Source organism: Heteronotia binoei, chromosome 1, assembly GCF_032191835.1.
Source record: "Heteronotia binoei isolate CCM8104 ecotype False Entrance Well chromosome 1, APGP_CSIRO_Hbin_v1, whole genome shotgun sequence".
NCBI classification, from domain to species: Eukaryota; Metazoa; Chordata; class Lepidosauria; order Squamata; family Gekkonidae; genus Heteronotia; species Heteronotia binoei.
The window spans coordinates 100,160,224-100,182,720 of record NC_083223.1 but is presented as its reverse complement, the minus strand read 5'-3'; the positions used below and the strand labels follow the sequence as shown (position 1 = coordinate 100,182,720).

The 22,497-nt window shown below is 42.9% G+C and overlaps 1 protein-coding gene across 6 annotated transcripts in view; it reads left to right on the top strand.

Annotated features, from left to right (window-relative positions):
- The window catches only part of WASF1 (WASP family member 1), a 127,154-nt gene extending 105,367 nt beyond the window's left edge, over window positions 1-21,787 (top strand). For 2 of the 6 annotated variants that reach the window (XM_060238095.1, XM_060238103.1), the window contains 6 exons: window positions 11,389-11,542; window positions 14,184-14,301; window positions 15,450-15,622; window positions 16,448-16,627; window positions 17,339-17,934; window positions 20,874-21,787. In XM_060238095.1, coding sequence (XP_060094078.1) covers window positions 11,389-11,542; window positions 14,184-14,301; window positions 15,450-15,622; window positions 16,448-16,627; window positions 17,339-17,934; window positions 20,874-21,031 — 1,379 coding nt within the window. In that variant the 3' untranslated portion in view covers window positions 21,032-21,787. Of the gene's footprint in view, window positions 1-11,388; window positions 11,543-14,183; window positions 14,320-15,449; window positions 15,623-16,447; window positions 16,628-17,338; window positions 17,935-20,873 lie in introns of all 6 variants that reach the window. The other 4 variants (XM_060238066.1, XM_060238077.1, XM_060238113.1 and 1 more) reach the window with 3 other exon arrangements.
- The last annotated feature ends 710 nt before the right edge of the window (window positions 21,788-22,497 follow it).

Genomic DNA, 22,497 nt, shown 5'->3' with positions numbered 1-22,497 from the left:
AATCAACCCGGGCTTACGATTGACATCGTTCTCGGTCCCCGTTGCGTCGGTCACCAACACACAGAGATTTTTCTACTCAAATCCAGACCTTTCTGCGATCTCCAAGCCAACACACGGATCGATACTATTACAACCTATCGGTACCATGAGGAAATATACCACTCTTGGTACCATGAGGACTTATCCCTGTGTAGACACCGGCGCTACACTCAGGATTCAAGGAGACTGTCACTGACAGCCTCAACTTCGGCAGCCCAACCAGCCCCATCTAAGCAACAACAGCTGAAACAGCCTGGCCAACCTATCCTACCAGATAAGGATGTACCCCAGCCTTTAGACGACTGTCCAACCACACCTATGGACGCTCTGGATGACTCTGACTCCAAACGCTCTGACTCTTCTCAGTCCGCAGGGTCTGTCCCCGTCTCTCCAAATTCTGGCATTAACAAATCAGCCAATCTTTCGCCTTCTGAGGGTTCCAAGGCCTACTTAGACCTGATAACCAACATGGCTAATACCCTAAACATCAAACTCACTACTGATCTCCCTAGAGTGTCGGATGTGGTCCATGACTTAGTCCACGCAGACTTACCAGCTGGTTCCTTCCTCCCAATGCTCGCTGTCCATCTTGAAGGTCTCAGAGAGGCTTGGGATAAACCTGCCTAGGTTCCTCCAACTTCTAAATGAGTTGAATCATTGTACAAGATCCACGCTCCGGACTCTTAAGTTCCTATTCAGTCATCCTGCACCCAACTTGATGATTATACACTCCTCGTCAAAATCCAAACAGACCAGGCACCCGGTTCCACCTGAGAAGGAAGGGGGAAAAGCTTGACACATTGGGAAGAAAGATTTGCTCCCTCACTACAGCTACCTCCAAAATTCATAATTATTTAGCATATTTTATACTTTCAGTTTAACCTCACAACTGACCATGCTAGTGCCTTCGCTACCTGATGCTGCGCAGAAGCAGGCCAATCAACTATTGCAGGAAATCTCCATGTTAGCAAACAATAGATTAACATGGTTCGTCATGCCATTGCTTGTACTTCCAGGACCCTGGCCACATCCATCGCTCTACGCCACCATGCTTGGTTTTGGTCCATTTCACTGCAACCAGACATCAAATTCAAGATCGAAGATCTACCGTTTGATGGTCAGGGCCTCTTCAATGCCACTACTGATGATATACTGACTACTATTGATGACAGCAGAAAAAGGGCTAGGAGATTGGGAGTCAATCAACAGCAGACTCATCAGCCTAACCGACAAAGAGTTTGGAAACCATCCTACTACAAACATCCCCGTTCACCGAAACAGACCGATTAATGGAAACGCAAAGCTCCACCAGCTAAGCAACCTTTCCATTAGCGTCCTCGTTCACAGCCCATGAAAAAGATGACCCCCGTTTCAAAGCAATCTCTTTGACTCCCTTATAGTTCCTCCTCACCCACCTCCACAAGACACGACCAATTTCATGAGACTCCTCACATTCTACCCCATATGGGAATCCATCACATCATACTCATGGGTCCTAGTGATAATCTGCAGGGGCTACACCATAGAATTCAATTCTCCACTGAAGCTCCATCGATTCGTTTGTACCCCACCATCTCTCCCACTTCAATCGGAGATCTGCGCCCTGTTGGACAAGGCAGCCATAGAATCAGTTCCACCTGAGTTCCATTGAACCGGGTTCTATTCCCGATACCTCCTGGTACCAAAGAGAGATGGAGGGCAACGTCCAATCCTGGACCTCTGCAAACTCAATTGTCATGTACAGTACAAAAAATTCCGCATGATTACCCTGCAGTCTATCCTTCCGTTGATCCAAAAAAAACCTTTGATTACGTCGACAGACCTTCAAGACACCTACTTCCACCTCACCATCAACCATCACCACAGAAAATTCCTGAGATTTGTCATCGGGGATCAACACTACCAGTTTCGCTCCTTTCCCTTCGGTCTCTCCACTGCACCGAGAGTTTTCACAAAGTGCATAGCGATGGCGGGAGCAGCGCTTCGCCAGCAGAAAATCTCCATATATCCGTACATGTCTCACTGTGGCCCAATCCAGAGAGCAACTCCTAAAAGACATCTCTACTGCTTTGCTTCTTCTGTCTTCATTGAGCCTTCAAGTCAACTTGACAAAGTCCAATCTGACACCAACACAGGACATTCAATTCATAGGCACACAGCTGTCCACGATATCCCACAAGGCCTACCTTTCCATAGACAGAGCCTGCTGCATCCAGTCTCTGGCCTCTATGATCATATCGCACCCTACCCAAACAGCGTTCATCTTTCAGTGCATGCTTGGACTCATGGCCGCTACGACCTCTTGTCTTGTGTTTTGCGAGACTTCGCATGAGACCCCTGCAACTATGGTTTGTGAGGACTTTCCACCCACATCGACAACACCAGTTGACTTTGCTCACCATTCCGCACCACATTCCCATCTCCCTCCAGTGGTGGAGGATAGAACATCATCTTCTGACGGGAACGCCTTTCATATGGACACCTCCGTCAGTCATTGTCACGACTGATGCTTCAAAGTGGGGTTGGGGAGTTCACTTTGGATCTTTAATGGTGCAGGGGCAGTGAACAGACTGCGAGAAGTCTCTACACATCAACTGTCTAGAACTCTTGGCAGACCACCGAGCACTCAAGTCTTTCCTACCGTCTCTTCACGGTCTGCATGTCCAGGTCACCTCAGACAACGTGGCCACTGTATTTTATGTCAGCCGACAAAGGGGCACTGCGTCCATCCGCCTTTGCAAACGGGCCTTATCCCTCTGGAATTGGAGCATTTTCCACAACATATTCCTGACAGCTGTACACCTGCCAGGAATCCAGAATGTTCAAGCAGACACGCTAAACCAACATCTTGTGAACGATCATGAATGGGCCCTCAACCACACCTACCTTCAAGTAGTCTTCAGGACTTTCGGGGTTCCGGCCATAGATGTTTTTGCCTCTCCGACCAACGCACAATGTCCATGCTTTTACACTTGGGGCCCTCCGTCCCCGCAATCTCCAGGAGATGCTTTTCTCCATTCGTGGTCGGGACCACTCCATTACTTATTTCCTCCGATTCCATTAATAACCAGAATTCTACAGAAATTCCAACTGGATCGGACCAATTGTATCCTCATCACTCCCTGATGGCCTCTCCCCACATGTTCCCCAGAGAGTACTGAGATCGGGTTCTCAAAACCTGCTTGTAATCCCCCGGGCCAAAGGAGGCCTGTCTGAAATCCACCAGGGACAGGGCCTTTTCGGTAATGGTGCCTTGCTGGTGGAACCAGCTGCCGGAAGAGGTTAGGGCCCTGCAGGACCTTGGGCAGTTCCACAGGGCCTGCAAGATAGCCCTCTTCTGCCTGGCTTATAACTAACTGACATTGGAAACTTTATGGAAGGTTGTAGTGTATCATTTTGGCAGATCACTTGTTCTATATGTTTTATTATTTCACTGTTTTAAATTGTCTAAATTGATGTATTTTTAAAGCCATTGTTGTAAATTGATGTATTTTAAAGCCAAATTTTACGTTAGATGTTATATGTTGTGAGCCGCCCTGAGCCACTTCGGCGGGAAGGGCAGGATATAAATTGAAATAAACTGAAACTGAAACTGGATAATCAATTTCTAGAATTTTCCCCCGAAGTCCGATGGGTCCTACTCCAGAAAACCGTCCACTAGGAGATCCCATTCCCAAAAGTGGAAGTGTTTTTCAGTATGCGCTGTGCAACACGACTTCCTTCCTGAATCATCTTCTGTAGCCCAAATCCTGTCATACACTCTGTCTCTATTGGACTCTGGTCTGGGCTGCTACTCCTTGAAAGTTCACTTGGCTTCTATTTCAGGTCTTCACTCACACATTGATGGACGCACTGTCATTTCGCAACAAAAGCCTTCCTAAAGGCATTTTACATCTTCGACCTCTAATTCGTCAACTACAACCAACATGGAGCCTGTCTCTAGTCCTGAGTCAACTGATGCAACCTTCCTGTGAACCGATGGCATCCATTCCACTGCATCTCTTGTTATGGAAGACAGCGTTACAGGTGGCACTTACATCTGGCAGGAGAGCCAGTGACATTTGTGTCTTCAGGACACAAATGTTTTTGTTTTTCACCATGACAGAGTAGTGCTACGTTCGGATCCTGCTTTCCTCTTGGTGGTTTCCCTTTACCATCTAGGGAAGTCCACTACACTTCCTTCCTTCTTTCAGAACCCTAGCGATGCTGGACAAAAGACTCTACATAATCTCGATGTATGTAGAGCCCTCACGTTCTATATTGATAGGACACGCTCCTTCCATAAGGACTCTAGACTTTTTGTAGCCTATGGGACACATAAACAAGGGTACAAAATCTCAACTCAGAGATTTTCAAAATGGGTTGTGTCTGCAATTGCCTTATGTTACCAGCTGGCTAAACAACCCTTACCTGAAAACTTGCAAGCTCATTCTACTCGAGCTGTTTCCATATCATCAGCTTTCTGCAGAGGCGTACCAGTGGAGGACATCTGTGCCACTGCTGTCTGGTCCTCTCCATCTACGTTTGCCATGCACTACGCCCTAGACGTTCGTGCACGTCATGACGTTTCCTTTGGGCAGGCTGTACTTTGTTCCATTTTTGACTGACACCTTCAGATCGATGCCCTGTAAGTACAGTATTTCATGTCATTTTACATGCATGTTTAATATGTGTTCTTTCTTCCTTGAACCAGCACCCACCTACCATGCGCTCCAGCTTACCAGTCACCCATGTGTGGGACTGCACAGAGACCACGATGAAGATAAACAGGTTGCTTACCTGTAACTGATGATCTTCGAGTGGTCATCTGTGCAGTCACACACACCCGCCCAGCCTTCCCCACTGCTGGTTTACTCTCCTTCTAAATAAAAATTTTCTCTATACAGCAGCTAGAAGAAACTGGGTGGGTGGAGCGCCTTCCCCTCGTTCCAGGCATGCACAGTGGATGCCTGCTCCCCAGATCGAGAGGGAAAGCGCGCCAAAATAAAATGCCTGAGGATAGCTTTGAATTCTCCGAGGTCGGGTTTGTTTCCAGGTGGAAAACCCATGTGTGTGACTACACAGTTGACCACTCGAAGATCATCGGTTACAGGTAAGCAACCTGTTTGTGTCTTCCCATGAAGTTAGGTAGAATGCACTATAATGTGTGCTTCTGTCAAACCTGCAAAAGAAATTTGTTACTCGGCTTTATACTGAAGAGAAATGGCTTTTAACAGCAGATCTGAAGCTATTGAATTAGTGGTCAAACATAATAGTGAACCCTACTGAACTGAATTTAGTTGCGTTTTTTTTCCAATGCCCAAAGTCCTTATTTTTATGATGACATAATGTGTGAGTCTTGTTTCAAATTGGCACCTGTTCATTCTATAGCTGCCTATTTTTCTACCAGCTCATAGCTTGACACTACAGAATTTCACATTAATGGTTTTGTTCACTTTTCTCTTAACATCAGGCTTAAAATCACACATTTAAAATAAAATAATATTTTATTATGATTTGACAAAATAATTTTAAAAACATGCAGTTGTGTAGGTAGGTACAAAAGAATTTTTAAAGATACAGTTCAGTATTGCTCAGGCTACCCTTAACAAGCCAGTTCGTGCATTTAATATGTGCATTCAACCAAACTACAAATATTCATAACACAAAAAACAACATTTGCTTCTGCTTGCCCTTGGATCTCAGCCATGGATAGAAACACTCCTATCACATATGCAGAAAGCACCAAGGACCACTCTGGAAATGCATGATCACCAACTGCAAGGCTGCAGCTAATCAACATATCAAGTTAATTTATGCAGTTGTGGTGGTGGGCAAGTTCCATTTCTCTAGAGATTAAACTATGAGGTTTCCTTGCCCTTAATATTGGAAGTCCTGATTCAGCTTACTAAAAATGATGTGAGAGAATTACAGCAGTGTACCCTGAAAATCTGATGCATGTATTATTATCAGGTCCTTGTTTCTTTAATAGGTTTGCAGCTTTCTCTGCCTCTGTGATTGCAAGAAGCATCTGTTTAGGGGGAAGCTGAGAAATTCAGAAATGAATATAAAGCTGCATTATGCTGTCAGACAAATGGGTCCATCTAGCACTGCGTATTCAGATTGGTAGCAGCTCTCTCAGGCTGTTGGTTCTGTCTCATGTTGGCAGAAAAGCAGAGTAAGACATCTGGGCAGTTAACAAGACATTCTGGAATATGCAAGACCTGTGGGATGTTACTTGCTGAGAAGTTTTGTCTTAAAGATGATACAGTAAGATCCAGGGCCAGATTAGATGAGGTTATTATCATGATTTGATTTCTCTATTAAATAAATAGAAGCCTAGTTTGGAGGATGGCTGGAACACCAGGTGGAAGGGGTTTAATACTGCTTCCTCCCTCACCCAAATTTTCTCCACTTTAAATGGACCCCATGAAGGTGCCATGGCCCTGGAAGAAAATATGCTTTCTCTGCTAGGCAAATAGCACCTCCAGGGAGTGGATTTACACTTGGGAAAGGGTTAAATTCTTTCCCTCCACCATTGGCAGATTACGGGCCGGTGTCTAACTTGCCGTTTTTAGACAAGATTATTGAAAGGGCTGTGGCAGTGCAGCTTCAGAGTTTTCTGGATGATGCTTCCATACTTAACCCACATCAATCCAGTTTTCGTCCATGTCACAGGACAGAGACGGTTCTGGTTTGCCCTCACAGATGACCTCCAAAGGCACCCGGACAGAGGTGGCTCGGCAGTGCTGAGACATGGTGGTGCTCGGCCCCCTTCCAATCTGTGTCCCATCCTAACGGTGGCAGGCAGTGGGGCCAGGTTAAATTACTCGCCTCCATCACTGGTGTTATGCAATGTCAGGTCCATACATAATAAGACCTCAGTCCTCCAAGTTTTTGCTTGAACAGGACATGGACCTGGCTTGCGTGACTGAGACCTGGGTGCGAGAGGGAGAGACAGTGGCTCTTTCCCAAATGGCTCTCCCCAGGATACTCAGTCTTTCACCAATCACGGACTAGCAGGCAGGGAGGAGGGGTGGCGCTATGTATTCAAGAGGGATCCCGGCCCCAGAGATCAATGGTATTGAATGTGCCGGTTTGGCGTGGGATGTTGGGGAGGGGTTGGCGATAAGGCTGGTGTACCATTCGCCTAACGCACCAGCCAGTGCCTTGCCGTCCCTGATGGAGGCCGTAGCAGGCTGGGCATTGGAGTACCCCAGGCTTATGATCCTGGGTGACTTCAATGTCCATGCTGATGACACAGCCTCCAGTTGGGTGATGGACCTAGTGTCATCCATGGTGACACTGGGGCTCTGTCAATTTCTTACAACACCCACTCACCAGGCAGGGCACATATTAGATTTGGTCTTTGCGGTCAGGATTTCGGTAGACGATATTACCGCTGAGGCAGTGCCATGGTCAGACCACCTTGCCCTTAAGGCTCGAGTGGATGTTCCACCCCAAGCCCGCTTAGGCGGCAAGCCTATTTTGGCTCGCCCGCGGAGCCTGATGGACCCTGAGCAGTTCCAAATGGCTCTACGGGATCCCTGGTCCCCTGGCGATTCTTTTGATGGCCTGGTGGAGTTGTGACATGGTCAGCTCTCCAGAGCCATTGATGAGATCGCCCCTCGGTGCCCTCTGCGCCCTTGTGTTAGGCTGGCGCCATGGTATACCCCAGAATTACGGCAGCTGAAATGGGGGTGCAGACGGCTAGAGAGGCAATGGCGGTGGGCTCAAGATGAAGCAACTAGAACATCATAATAGAGAGTCTATGAGATCCTGTGAGATGGCAGTCAAAGCCGCAAAGATTTACTTTGCGACCGAGATTGCGTCTGTAAGTTCGTGCCCAGCACAATTATTTAGGACGATTCAGAATCTTACAATACTGCCGCAAGGCAGACCAAACGCTAGGGAATTGGAAATCTGCTGTGAGGCTTTTGCGGAATTCTTGGCAGATAAGATCTCATCGCTCTGCCGTGACCTCCCCACCACATTGGAAACAGTACGTGAACTCGAGGCCCCGTGCCTGTCTTCTGGACCATTTCTGGACTGGTTCGACATGCTTAGCCTGGAGGAAATTTTTCAGAATCCTCTCCACTGTACGCCCAACAACCTGTGATCTGGACCCATGCCCCTCCTGGCTAATTAAAGCTTGCCAGAGGAAGGTTAGGTGTCCTGTACGGCACATCATAAATAGATCCCTCTCAGAGGGGCGTTTTCCAGCACCTCTCAAAGAGGCTGTGGACCGCCCTCTATTGAAAAAGGTGACATTGGATCCGGCCAAATTGGCTGGTCTCAAATTTTCCCTTTTTGGGCAAAATTATCGAGAGGGCAGTAGCATTACAGCTGCAGAGTTTTCTGGATGACGCTTCTGTGCTAGATCCCCACAAGTCTGGTTTTCGTCCGGACCATGGGATGGAGACAGTGCTGGTCGCCCTGGTGGATGATCTCCAGTGACATCTGGATCAAGGCGGCGTGGCGGTGCTGATGTTGTTAGACCTATCGGCAGCGTTTGATATGGTCGACCATCAGTTACTGACCCGCCGCCTCGCTGATGCGGGGATTCAGGGGTTGCCGTTGCAATGGCTTTCCTCTTTCCTTGACAGTCAGGGACAAAGGGTGGTGATTGGGGGAGAACTGTCCCAGAGGCATCCACTTAATTGTGGGGTGCCACAGAGAGCAGTCCTCTCCCTGATGTTGTTTAACATCTACATGCGTCCCCTTGCCTAGATTGCCCGGGGGTATGGGCTGGGTTGTCATCAATTTGCCGATGACACCCAGCTCTATCTACTGATGGACGGCCAGCCTGGCTGTGTCCCAGAAAATCTGGGCCTGGTGTTACAGGCTGTGGCAGGATGGCTCAGGCTGAGTAGTCTGAAGTTGAATCTAGCGAAGACAGAGGTCCTTTGCCTGAGTCGTGGCAGTCTGGGAGGAGAAATCCCCCTACCAGTTTTTGATAGGTTAAGAGCTTGGGAATGCTACTGGAGCCTTCTTCGTCAATGGAGGCCCAGATAGCAGCCACTGCCAAATCCGCCTTCTTTCATCTTAGGCGGGCGAAGCAGTTGGCTCCCTTCCTGGAGCATGACGATCTGGCAACAGTGATCCATGCAACGGTCACCTCGAGGTTGGACTACTGTAATGCCCTCTACAAGGGACTGCCCTTGTGCCGAACCTGGAAACTACAGCTGGTGTAGAACGCGGCAGCCATGCTGTTATTAGGGCTCCCTAAGTGGGAGCACATACAGCCGAGGCTACGGGAGCTGCACTGGCTGCCAATTGTGTACCAAATCCATTACAAGGTGCTGGTCATTACCTTTAAAGCCCTATATGACCAAGGACCTGTCTACCTTAGGGACCGTCTCTCCCCAAATGTACCCCAGAGGGTGCTGAGATCAGGTTCACAAAATCTACTGATAATCCCTGGGCTGAAGGAGGCTAAACTGAAAACGACAAGAGAAAGGGCCTTCTCAGTCATGGCTCCCCACTGGTGGAATCAATTACCAGAGGAGGTGCGGGCCCTGCGGAGTCTTGCTCAGTTCCAAGGGCCTGCAAGACTACCCTCTTTCAGCTGGCCTTTTCTTGATGTGGATTCTGCTGCACCGTCGTTACAAAAATCTGTAAATGAGTAAGATCAGAATTTTTGAAAATGTAGCACCAAGTACGATCGCAGGAAATTGTTGGTTTTAGTTATATGGTTTTAAGGGAATTTAAAGGAAATTGTACAGTGTTGTAGATTGTTGTTTTATTATGTAATCTTTGTATTTTATATTATATTGTAAGCCGCCCTGAGCCTGCTTTGGCAAGGAGGGCAGGATATAAATTAAATGTTATTATTATTATTATTAAAATTAACAATATCATCCATATTTAAGGAAAATCTTTGTAAAATGGCATATCGATGGTATATTACACCAGAGGAGTTGTCCAAGATGTTTCCAAATACTACCAATAAGTGTTGGAAGTGTAAAAGGGTAAAGGGTACATTTTACCATATTTAGTTGCAGTGTGATAAGGCCAGGAAATACTGGGGACAGATTAACAGCTGGATTCAAAAAATTCTAAAAATGAATATTCAGTACTTACCTGAACTGTATTTGTTGAACATGTGTCCAAATTCCTTGTCTAAATTAACTAATAGATTTCTATTACATGCTGTAACTGCAGCGAGGTTAGTGTATGCTAGATATTGGAAAACCCAGCAGATACCAAAAAGAGAGGAATTCCTTCAAAAATTGTATGAGGCTGCCAAAATGGATTTTTTAACAGTAAAGTTGAAAGAGGGCAATATACAAGAATGTAAAGAAACTTGGAAGCCATTATATGAGTTGTTGAAGGTTGTAAATTAATGTAGGAAATAGATATTGAGTCAAATACTATGATATGATAAAGGAAAGAGAATATTAATAAATGTGGTTTAGAAATGTAAGTCCTTGAAATAGATAAGGATGGAATATGATGTATGTAACTGAATTTGATCCTTATGCTTCAGTGTATATTGCATATAGTGTGTGTTTTGTTTTTCTGTTTGTGGTGTGTGTCAATGTTATGATAATAAACCGAAATTTTTTAAAAAATAAATAAAGATAGGCAATATTATATTGTAGTAGACAAATGCTGTTATCCACTATATTATTTCAGTCTCTTCTGTGGCTGGTATTACAGAATCTTCAAGAATGTTTTTGAGCATCTGCAATGCAATACCATGCAGAGTTACTCCATTCTAAGACCACTGAAATAAATTTGCTTAGACTGGAGTAACTCTGCATAGGATGGCACTGTAAGTTAAGAAGGTGTTCAGGGGGGCGATATCCTCAAAACAGATACTAAATACAGTAAAAACAATCCAAAAATAGCTTGTAAATGCACTAGTCATGTAAAAAATTTTTCTGATAATAGAACAAAAAGTGTCCCAGGCTCCCACTAGGGAAAGATACTTTTCCTGAATTGCGATAAGCAGATGACATTCCACAGTTGAGTACTCTGCACAAAGAAATCTTTTCGTTACTCATTAAAGTAGAGAATTGTGTAGCAGAATTCCTAAAAGAGACTGTGTGCCATTATAGAACAAAATATTGCATACGATTACTGTACTAGACAGTCAAGGCTAGTTTGCAAAACTGAGACTATTCCCAATAGAAACTGCTATAGAGCACGCTTTTTAAAACAGGAATTAAAGCCCATTGGCTTCAGGCTTACTGTTCTTGTTAACAGAAGTAATGGTCATTGCTATTATTTGAAATTTATGTATCAATGTTCAAATCCTGAGAGCATTTTCCGGTGTGCATGTTCGTAAGAATCTTCCAAAGTTCTTTTTCCTCCCCAACAACATCTGTAGGACACTGGTCATTTAACGGTCACTGTTCCTTTCAGTTTCATTACAGGATATAACAATGAGGAAAGCTTTCAGAAGTTCCACAACTCAAGATCAGCAGCTCTTTGACCGTAAGACTCTTCCAATTCCATTGCAAGAGACTTATGATACATGTGAACAGCCTCCTCCACTCAACATACTTACACCTTACAGGTAAGTGTGAAAAAAATGAAGTGTTTTATATTTTGCAAATCTTATTCATGATTATTAACGAACCTTTGAGTATTTATTTACCTCCCACCTTTCTTGCTGAGACTCAAGGCAGAATGCAGACTATGCAGAGTGGATTTTCCTCACCACAGCTGTAATCTGTCATTTCATGATAGATGGTGTCATTCAAACAGCCCTATTTCTGTCTTTCTTGCCAACACGCCATACAATCAGAGAACACAAATCTTTACGTTCCAACCATGACTTCTGGTTTCCCATCTCTCGTGCTGCAGCTTTTCACAGAATACATTTTCCCCTACACTGCAGCTGTCTTTTGTACCTAGTATGGCTGCTAAGTGAAGCAATGGCAATGTCATATTACTGTTACTAATGTACCATTATGCCAATATACAGTGGCAAATAGTAGCCCCGCACTTTTTCCCATGGCCACAAAATGATCATAGCCCCACCTTGGCTTCTGTGGCTTGTAGCTCCTTCAAGCTGTAGTACTTATTGGCTGTTTCTACACTCAGGGTTGATTCTGATTTTATGAGCATTGAACCAGCCTGCAGAAAACTTCAGTTTAAAAGTACTCTTGTAAAGTGAGGAGCAACTCTGGGGTGAAACCACTTTCGGTGCCAATTCAAGAAAATGAGTGTAGATGACTTAAGATATTGCAAAGCAAGACAGAAGTGACAGTGGTGTGCAATGTAGATGAACATTTTAAATGTGCACTGGGAGGGGATCTTCTGTCAAGTGTAGAAACAGCCAGTGTTCGGCTGTAATTGTGTTTTGTAGTCATTCTGGGAAGAAAGTGTAATGTCACATTTCAGAGGAAATAAAGAACAATAGCTCTGTCTCAGATAGCATTCATAACCCTGTCTGTCCTTCAAGTTCCTCTTCTAAGATGTCCATTTAAAAAGTTTGGATGCAGTGGGCATCATGTGGAGTGGTATTCTGAATGGATTTATGCCATGGGGAAACAGATAAGAAGATTGTACAGCAGCTTAAACATTTCTTCCAGTTCCTCTACTTTGCAATATGCTTTGTCATGACTTGATCATTAACTTCTAGCTTTTACTTGCTTTCCTGAGAGTTGCTCTATTGTACATTGTAATTCATTTTCTTAATAATTGAAATATGAATCTTTTGTCCCTATATCAAAAGGCAATATTAAATTATGTACAATAAATGATTACCATGGCTATTCTGTCATGTGGGGAATTTGCAGCAGCCTCTTTGTCTAATACAGTCTTTGCTGTGAAAGAAATTTCCTTCATTATTTTGGAGATGGAAGACTTACAGCAGGCGTACCAAACATGTGATCCACAGTTTGCATCCAGGCCCCTGGAAGGTTCCATTCAGGCCCACCAGCAATTGCCTCTCTGCTGCTTCCTACTTCCTGTTCCTCCTTCCTGTTTCCAGCATTGGAGCTGACTTTTGCCCATTCTCTCCTATTTCCTGCTTTGCAGAGGAGAAAAAGGAAAGCCAAGCCTCCATTCCTTCCATTGGCTGAGGGCTCCTTCCCCTCTCAGGAGGAAGGGGGAAGGAAAGAGCCAGAGAGAGAGAGTCCCATAGCACTTTTAAGAAGACTAACAACATTTATTTAAGAAGACTAATAACATTTTTGTCTGAACACTTCTTCGGGGAGGGTAATGAGAAAGAGCCAGAGAGGGGAGAGAGTCCTGTAGCACTTTGAGAGATCTCCCTTTCCAGTTCTAACAGATGGGGGTGGGGAAGAAACCTAAGAGCACAGTTTGCATTCTTTATTAGTGGAGGGGAACAAGAGTCCAGCAGCCCCTTGGCAACTAACAAAATTTGTGGCAGGGCATGAGCTTTCATGAGTCACTGCTTACTTCTTTAGATATAGCTAGCATGTGAGTCCATTTGTCCTTATATCTTGGAGAGTAAAGTTGGAGAGTGAAATTATTCCAGACACCAAATGACAATAGGCAGACATTGGCAATGAGAGACAAAATTCAGTCCATGGGGATACATCGTCTTGAGCGTCATTATCAGTTGCAATTCAGCAGTCACTCTAATCTCCCTCTGAAATTCCTTTGTAAGAGAACTGCTACTCTTGAGGTAGCAACCGAATGTCCTGGAAGATTAAAATGTTTCCCCACCCATTTTTGAATGTTGTGGTTTCTAATAGCAGTAGAAAGAGTCCAGTAGCATCTTAAAGACTAATAAAATTTGTGGTAAGGTATATGCTTTTGTGACTCACTGCTCACTTGTTCAGGCCTGTTTCCATTCATTCTTTGCATCCTCCTGGACTGAATCCTCCAGTACCAAATTGAGACCTAGGTTTCCTGTCTCATTACCAGTGTGGATATCTCTGTGTCTACTACCCCTCTGCATATCACACTTAATCATGCCTGCTATTCTCATTCAGCATCTGAAATCATCTTTATAAAGTTTATATCTCCAGTACCTCATGTTACATTTTATTGCACACATGCCCTAGCCCAACAAAGTGACATTTATGTCAGATCTGGCCCTGGTAACAAATGAGTTTGATACCTCTGACCTATAGTATGTTTGCTGCTGTATACTTTCCAAGAAAACCATGACTATTTACCAAAAAAATGTTGATAGATACTACTTGTATTTAGTCACCTATTTAAAAAAATTTTAACCTTAGAGATGATGGAAAAGAGGGCTTGAAGTTTTACACCAATCCTTCGTATTTCTTTGATCTTTGGAAAGAAAAGATGTTGCAAGACACAGAAGACAAAAGAAAAGAAAAAAGAAAGCAGAAGGTATTACAATTCTTGGTTGTGAGTTATTTATGCCTTAAAACATGTTCTTTTATTCCAAAAGATAGAACAGAGTAAATTTAATAGAGCTCTTTTGTGTCACGGAACTTTTTAAACAATAAAATACTTCTTAGATTTAAGAAGCTGCTTTATACTAACCCACTACTATATACCCTGAAGAGCCCCATGGCACAGAGTAGTAAAGCTGCAGTGCTGCAGTCCTAAGCTCTGCTCACGACCTGAGTTCGATCCCGGTGGCAGCTGGGTTCAGGTAGCCGGCTCCAGGTTGCCTCAGCCTTCCATCCTTCCACGATCAGTAAAATGAGTATCCAGCTTACTGGGGGGGGAAGTGTAGATGACTGAGGAAGGCAATGGCAGACCACCCCGTAAAAAGTCTGCCGTGAAAACGTTGTGAAAGCAACGTCACCCCAGAGTCGGAAATGACTGGTGCTTGCACAGGGGACTACCTTTACCTTTTTACTGTAAACCCTGACTGGCAACAGTGCTCCAGAGTTTCCCAGCCCCTCTGTATGACTTCTTTATTTATTTTATTCAATTTATATCCCACCGTTCTCACTGAACGTGGGTTACAACAAAATTAAACAAGAACAATTAAAATACAATAAAACAGATTAAAATAACAACACAGCCCGCTAAAAACCCATCTAAAAACTCTGCCTCAATGGACACAGTCAATCAAATCCAGAGGCCACTCAATCCTAAGTGTCGGTGGAAGGGGGAAGCCAAATAAAGAGCGGTGTCCACCGTCTCAACTAAAGACTCAGCAGAAGAGCTCTGTTTTGCAGGCCTTGCAGAACTGCAACAGACCCTCCAGGTCCAAAAAAGCCCACGCAAGCCAGACATCCCTGGGACTTCTTACCTTGCAGGAAATTGAAAAGATTAGACTCCGCTACTTATGGCCTCTATAGAAGGCATTCTCTTCAATATGGCCAGTTAGCATAAGAATTAGAGAATACTGTAAACCTGTATTCGTGTGTGTGATAAAAATTGTACTGATAAACATTGCACTGCACTCCGAATAATACTTGTGTTGTAATTTAGGATTTTTGTCTTGTGGCAGGGCAGACCTCACTTTAGTTTTCTGAAAAGAACTGTTTCACTTGTCAGTTTGTCTTTATGTTCTTTTTTAGCAGAAGAATTTAGATCGTCCTCATGAACCGGAAAAAGTGCCGCGGGCTCCCCATGACAGACGGAGAGAGTGGCAGAAGCTAGCCCAAGGTCCAGAACTTGCTGAAGATGATGCGAGCCTCTTACATAAGCACATTGAAGTTGCTAATGGCCCTGCGTCACATTTTGAGACAAGGTTTCCAAATGTGTTTCTCTTTTTTTGCTCTGTAATTTTTTTCATAACTGATCGTTGTATATATGTGGCATAGCCTAAAGGTCCTGCTTTCATATCACAGTTATAAAAAAGTAATGATTAGTCACTTTCTGGGAAGTATTTAAAGTTTTTCTCTGGGTTTAAAACACCGTTTTAGGCCATTTTTAAAATTGTCTTATCCTACAGACAATATTAAGAGAGCCATGTGCCAAACCCAATTCTGTGTCTCTTCATAACCAACTGGTTTTACTTCGCACATCATCTCTGATTCAGTGTATGGCTTTCCAAGCTTCACTTTCACCAGACCCTTTTGTCCTTCCCTGTTGGTGCTTATCACTGGCTGCTCTTTTGGGTGAGCCTCTGCTACTTCCAAATGGGTTGCTCTTCACCTGCCTATGCCTCACATGGGCCCACTGGACCTTCCCACACCACCTGCTGCATCTGTAATTCCTCTTCTGTTGACCAGCTCTTTCTTGATCCCTTTAGTATCTGTTCCTTTGTTGTTCTTTTGCCATTGCTGTTTCAGAGCCACAGAACCATCATTGCATTGTATTTGGCATTAGAAACGTTGCACCTGTCATAATTTACTTTATTGTTGTTTTTTCTGGTAGCAAAGTTTAGCAAACGATATGCCAAATACGACCAACCATTTTATAAACAATTATTTCTCTTACTTAGTATATATTGGAGCAACACAATGTTTTTGCTAATTTCTTTGGGATGTGTAAGGAATGAAAGTAAATGAGAGAAAGAAATATAATTAATTAACATGACCTGAACATTGATATGGGATTTGTTTTGCTTCAGACCTCAGGCATATGTGGAACACATGGATGGACCTTATTCCCTTTCTGCATTGCCATACAGCCAGATGACAGAACTACTGAACAGGGCAGAGGAACGTGTATTAGTAAGACCACACGAGCCACCCCCACCCCCACCTATGCATGGAGGTGGAGATGTGAAACCCATTCCACCATGTGTCAGGTAAGAAACATTGAAATCAGCAATACATGAGATTTTTGCTGTAATCACACAGAAAGATTTTCCTCATGGGCCTTTGTTTTAGAAAAATAAGGAACATACCTGCATCAGGAATGCCCCACAAATGCATGTTTACCAGGGATTATGATATATTACTTTTCTGACTTCAAACTTCAAGACTGTATGTGTTTCAGGAATGATTTTATTTGAAAACAATAGTACAAATGTCCTGCTTGGACCTACAGAATTATTTGTATTAGCATTTTAATGATCCTGGACTTCAGGAAATACTAGAACATTTGTTGGAAAAGATGCAAATTCCAACACATCGTTGCCAGCTACATTTGTTCATCACATTTAGAGATCATTTGTGTCCCATTTCTAAAGGTCTACTTATTCTGTGTTTTAAAAGGACTGTCAGCATGGTTTTATCTCCAGAGTTGCTCCTTTTCAGCTCTCTGTGAAGGCTTGGTCACATGACAGAACTTGTTTCGGTGTAATTATAAAAGGTGAAAGTTTATATAAGACCAATGTAGTTGTCAGCTTGTTTAGAAATGTGAGAGCTTGCAGGAGAATGGCTGAAGCATTACTGTCTATTTTTGCACTAACATTCTAGTACCGATACTAAAAATGTAAATGAATATTATTTATACATGAATACTGGCTCAACTTCACCCTTCTGGTTGTAACCCCTTGCAATATCTTTTATTTTAGCTCCTCTTCAGGTTTGATTGAAAATCGCCCTCAGTCACCTGCTACGGGCAGAACACCAGTGTTTGTGAGTCCTACACCACCACCACCTCCTCCACCCCTTCCATCTGCTTTGTCTACTTCTTCATTAAGATCTGCAATGACTTCCACTCCTCCCCCTCCAGTGCCACCACCTCCACCTCCTCCAACAGCTGCTTTGCAAGCTCCAGCTGTACCGCCACCTCCAGCCCCTCTCCAGATTGCTCCTGGAGTTCTTCACCCTGCTCCTCCTCCAATTGCACCTCCTTTAGCACAGCCCTCTCCTCCAGTCACTAGAGCTGCCCAAGTGTGTGAAACCATTCTAGTTCCACAAGGTGAAATGCAAGGACTTCCTCCACCACCGCCACCACCTCCACTACCGCCTCCTGGCATTCGACCCTCATCACCAGTCACAGCTCTCTCTCACCCTCCCACAACCATTGTCCCTGGCCCTCATGTCCCAATAATGCCTCCATCCCCACCGTCCCAAGTCACTTCTGCTTCTGAGCCCAAACGCCACCCATCAACACTACCTGTCATCAGTGATGCCAGAAGTGTCCTCCTGGAAGCAATACGAAAAGGTATCAGTTATTTGTGCATTGGTTAGAGTTTTATTCATTTGATGCAGATATTCTTTTAACAGGTTTAATATCTTTATTTCTGGCTAAGTTATTTCTGACATTTCACTGAGTAGTATTCTGTAAAATAAAAGACTGCCAAATAGATTGCTTTCTATCTTAGTTTCTTGTCCACTGGTAGAGCTCAGAACATAAATAACTCTTTGAAAATGAGAAGCTTACACATGACTAAACAATTTGATGTATGGTTATGTATCAGTGAGATTATATATGTATTCTGTATATCAGGGGTGACCAATGGTAGCTCTCCAGATGTTTTTTTGCCTACAACTTCCATCAGCCCCAGCCAGCATGCCCACTGGCTGGGGCTGATGGGAGTTGCAGGCAAAAAACATCTGGAGAGCTACCGTTGGCCACCCCTGCTTTATGTATATATTCTTAAACATCTCCTTTAAATTGAGCTCAGGTGACTAAGAAACTCAGTACCACTATTGAAGGTCATGATGAGCCTATCATACATGAAGTAGATGCCTCCAGGCTTTCCTTTTACTAATCTGCAAAGTGTCTAACTATTCAGTAAATTGAAGATAGCATTTGGCCACATTGAACATGGGTTGTGCAAGCTAATATGACTTATTATGTTGTGTCAATCATTTGACATTACTTACTGAAAATAATTGATGTTTAAAGCTCTGTACAACTTGAGACCAATATACCTGAAGGACTGCTTCCATTTATATAAACCTACCTGTACACTGTAGTCATCTTTGGTTGACTCCACCATCTGAAGCTAGACAGTGCCCTCTGTCATGGCACCAAAATTCTGGTACTCCCTCCCCTGAGATTCATCTGTCTCCTACCTGTTGTTTGCTAGCAGGCGAAGACTTTCATTTGTCATACCACCAATAATGATTACTGCTCCCCCTTCTAGTGTTGTTTATGTGTTTTTAAATGAGTTCTTTTATTATTATTGTTTAAATGTTTTAACATTTCTTATGTTTGCTGCCTTGCGGTCCCTGATCGAGTAACAGGCAGCATAAAAAATTTAAAATAAACTAACAGTAGAGGGTTGGTAGCCGAGTCATTAACTTCCCTCCCATATGATACATTGTTATATGGTTGAACCTAGGATTCTAATAAATGGTAATGAAAAGGCCAGAAGGATGGTTGCATGAAAAATTATTCATGAGAAATATTACCAAATGCATATTGGAGTTCTTATCTTTCATATAAAGAAATCTTCAGTTACAATAAAGGCCTTTGAATACTTATTTCAGTAAGCAGAAGTATTAGCAGCTATCTGCTGACTTCTACTTATGTCAAAAGTTATCACACTTTAAAGAAACTGTTTTTATGAGGAAAAACTAAATAATTCAATGTTCTTCATTTAACAAAATCAATCTATATGCATCCACTGGAAAAGACTTAAAAATTAGTAATGGATGAAATCCCTTTGTGTCAAATCACCAATGGTTTGCCAATTGCAAACAGCAACTTGGTCGTGGGGGGTGGGGCTTGCTTTGTAGCAGCAGTCCTGAGTTTGCTAATGTCTTTGCATTGCATGTGCCCACGTTGCATTGCATGTGCCCAGTTTGGTGTAGTGGTTAAGTGTGCGGACTCTTATCTGGGAGAACCGGGTTTGATTCCCCACTCCTCCACTTGCAGCTGCTGGAATGGCCTTGGGTCAGCCATAGCTCTGGCAGAGGTTGTCCTTGAAAGGGCAGCTGCTGTGAGAGCCCTCTCAGCCCCACCCACCTCACAGGGTGTCTGTTGTGGGGGAGGGAGGTAAAGGAGATTGTGAGCCGCTCTGAGACTCTTCGGAGTGGAGGGTAGGATATAAATCCAATATCTTCTTCTTCTTCTATTTGTGTGTGAATTAATTTATTTTAAAAACTTTTAAATAATCATATTATCTTTCCTGCATGGTAGCAATGCATAGATGGATGTTTATAAAAATACTGCCTCCATTTAGTTTATATAGTTTATATATAAAATAGTTTATATATAATAGTTTATATAATCTATTTTTGTGGTTTTTTCCATCCAAAGAAACACAGTTTAAAACTAACATTCATATTAATTAATTTATTAGAAAATTATTATCTGGGGAACTGTACTTCAAAGTACAGTTGAATATTATGAGCTGGGTAAATTTATGTATTGAACCCGTTATTTTTAGACTTCAACTCAAAAGATACATTTTCCATAGGTTGGATCTTAAAATGCTTCTGCTTGTAGGGTAGCTCTTCTTTTTTCCATCTTCTTGCTGCGGTTCACTGTGCTCCCCAAAATGCTGTTTTTGTGGATTCAGATGAAAGGGTGCACTAGGGAACAGTATGGGATGCTGTAAGGGTGTCCAGATCCACTAGATATAGGTGAATTTGGATTCAGCCTTATGATATGGTCCCCTTCCTTATATGTATATGCTACATATAAAATCTAAGCTATAGTGGACAGTTGCTTATACCAAGTGAACTATAAAAGTTCATAGTAGTAATTGAGCTTTTTGGAACAAAGAGCCAGTTGTGTGTAACATCATCCTCAGATCCAGCCATTGGATGCCATCACCATTTTAAAGCCAAATGAGGCAATTTTAAAATGCTGTCAGGATCTAAGTCTGATTGGCCTTACAGTGCAGTGGGATGAGGTCTTATCTCCCCCACTCCCACACATCTCTTTTCAAGTGTGTAGCTGAACAGGGCAGGGGGGGCAAGAACACCTCATCCCACTATGCAGCAGGTCCTCATGGCATTTTTAAATACCTAATCCAATTAGGATTTAAAATGGCGGCATATCCATGAGTTGCACCCAGGGATGTGGTCATGTCTAGTTTGACCTTAAAGTATTCATTAATACTGATCTAAAATAAACCAAGTGAATTTATGCCAGCATGTGTGATACATAAAGCATGCACACTACTACTATTTTCCCTTATGTTTTAGGTATTCAGTTACGAAAAGTTGAAGAGCAACGTGAACAAGAAGCTAAACACGAGCGTGTTGAGAATGATGTTGCCACTATATTGTCTCGTCGTATTGCTGTGGAATATAGTGATTCTGAAGATGACTCTGAGTTTGATGAAGTTGATTGGTTGGAGTAGACAAGATATATGCTACAAAACTGAATGCTGATGTCCATTGTGGTGCTTGTTCTTTGAAAATGTTTGGTCATTTCTAGTGTTTTTGTATTTTCTTTATATAATCCATGTTTTTCTACTTTTCAGTTCACAAGAACGTTAGCACATCTTTGAAACTAAATGTTTTACAGTGATACGGCTCTTTGAAAGAGCATAATTTGTTCCAGTAGACCACTAAGTATTAAGCATGGGCAGCTGTTGGTTGGTAGAATAGCAGATTAAATTTTTTGGCATATCTTTTACTGTGCACTTTGTGAATTTTAAGTTATGAAGGCGATTAAGACTGAAGTTTCAAGGGCAGCTGTGTGTACTAATGAGCCTTACTACACTGTTAATGGTTAATAAACAGGGAAAGAGGGTATGATCCATCAAGCTCTGCAATTTCCATGGAACCCAAACAGGAGAAAAACTTGGTGGATTGCACCCCAGCTATCTGAGTAAAATCTGTACCTTGCAAGGTACATATAGTTCTAGCAGTACTTGACCCACTGAAAGAAAAAGGAAATGGTGGTCTTTGGGGAGTTTTATTGTTGTTTTTATTAAATAATTATGGCCTTATTTGAATGTTTTAAGATTTTCCTCCCTTCTTCCCTGATACCTATTGTGTGATAACTATTTTGCCTGCTTAAAAGTTTGGTTTCCATTTACCCATCCTGTGTAACTTATGTTAACTGTTACAAATAACAGTTTGATTTAAATAAATGATTTGTTTTAAATGTTCCTAGCCGTTAATTTTTTCCAGCACACAGAGCATTAATTTTAAAAATATATTAATGGGGAGGGGGTAAAATAAATCCCGTTACATTGGAAATTTTACTTGATCCACATAACAAAACTGCCTTGTAGTTTCTGTATCCAGAAATAAATGGGTTCTTGTATTTTGAATTATTTGATAAAGCATTTATAAATGCCTCTTTGCGACCAAGGATCTCCTTGCATTGTGCCTCCTTGAAGAGGTTTGGGGCCCAGCACAGGGGAAAGTTGATCTCTCCATAACAGTCCATTTGCAGTTCTTTCTCTGGTCCTCTTATATTTGATGCATCAGTGCAAATTCTCTAAGCTTAGCTTATTTCACAGCACATTTGTCAAGAGATGTTATTTCCTCTCTTGTACTCGAGTTTTGATATTACATTTAATTCTTTCATTTATACCTACTCCATATCAAGCTATTGCTAGAACATAGCCTAATCCAGGAGTGGCCAATGGTACCTCTTCAGATGTTTTTTTTTGCCTACACGCTGGCTGGGGCTGATGGGAATTGTAGGCAAAAAACATCTGGCGAGCTACCGTTGGTCACTCCTGGCCTAATCATTTCACAATTCTGATCATTCTTTTCTCCATTCACTGCCATTTATGCCTTGGTCACCTCTCTTTTTATGTCTGCTGCTGTTGCCTCCTACCTGCTTTTTCAGTCAATAATTCCTCTGGTA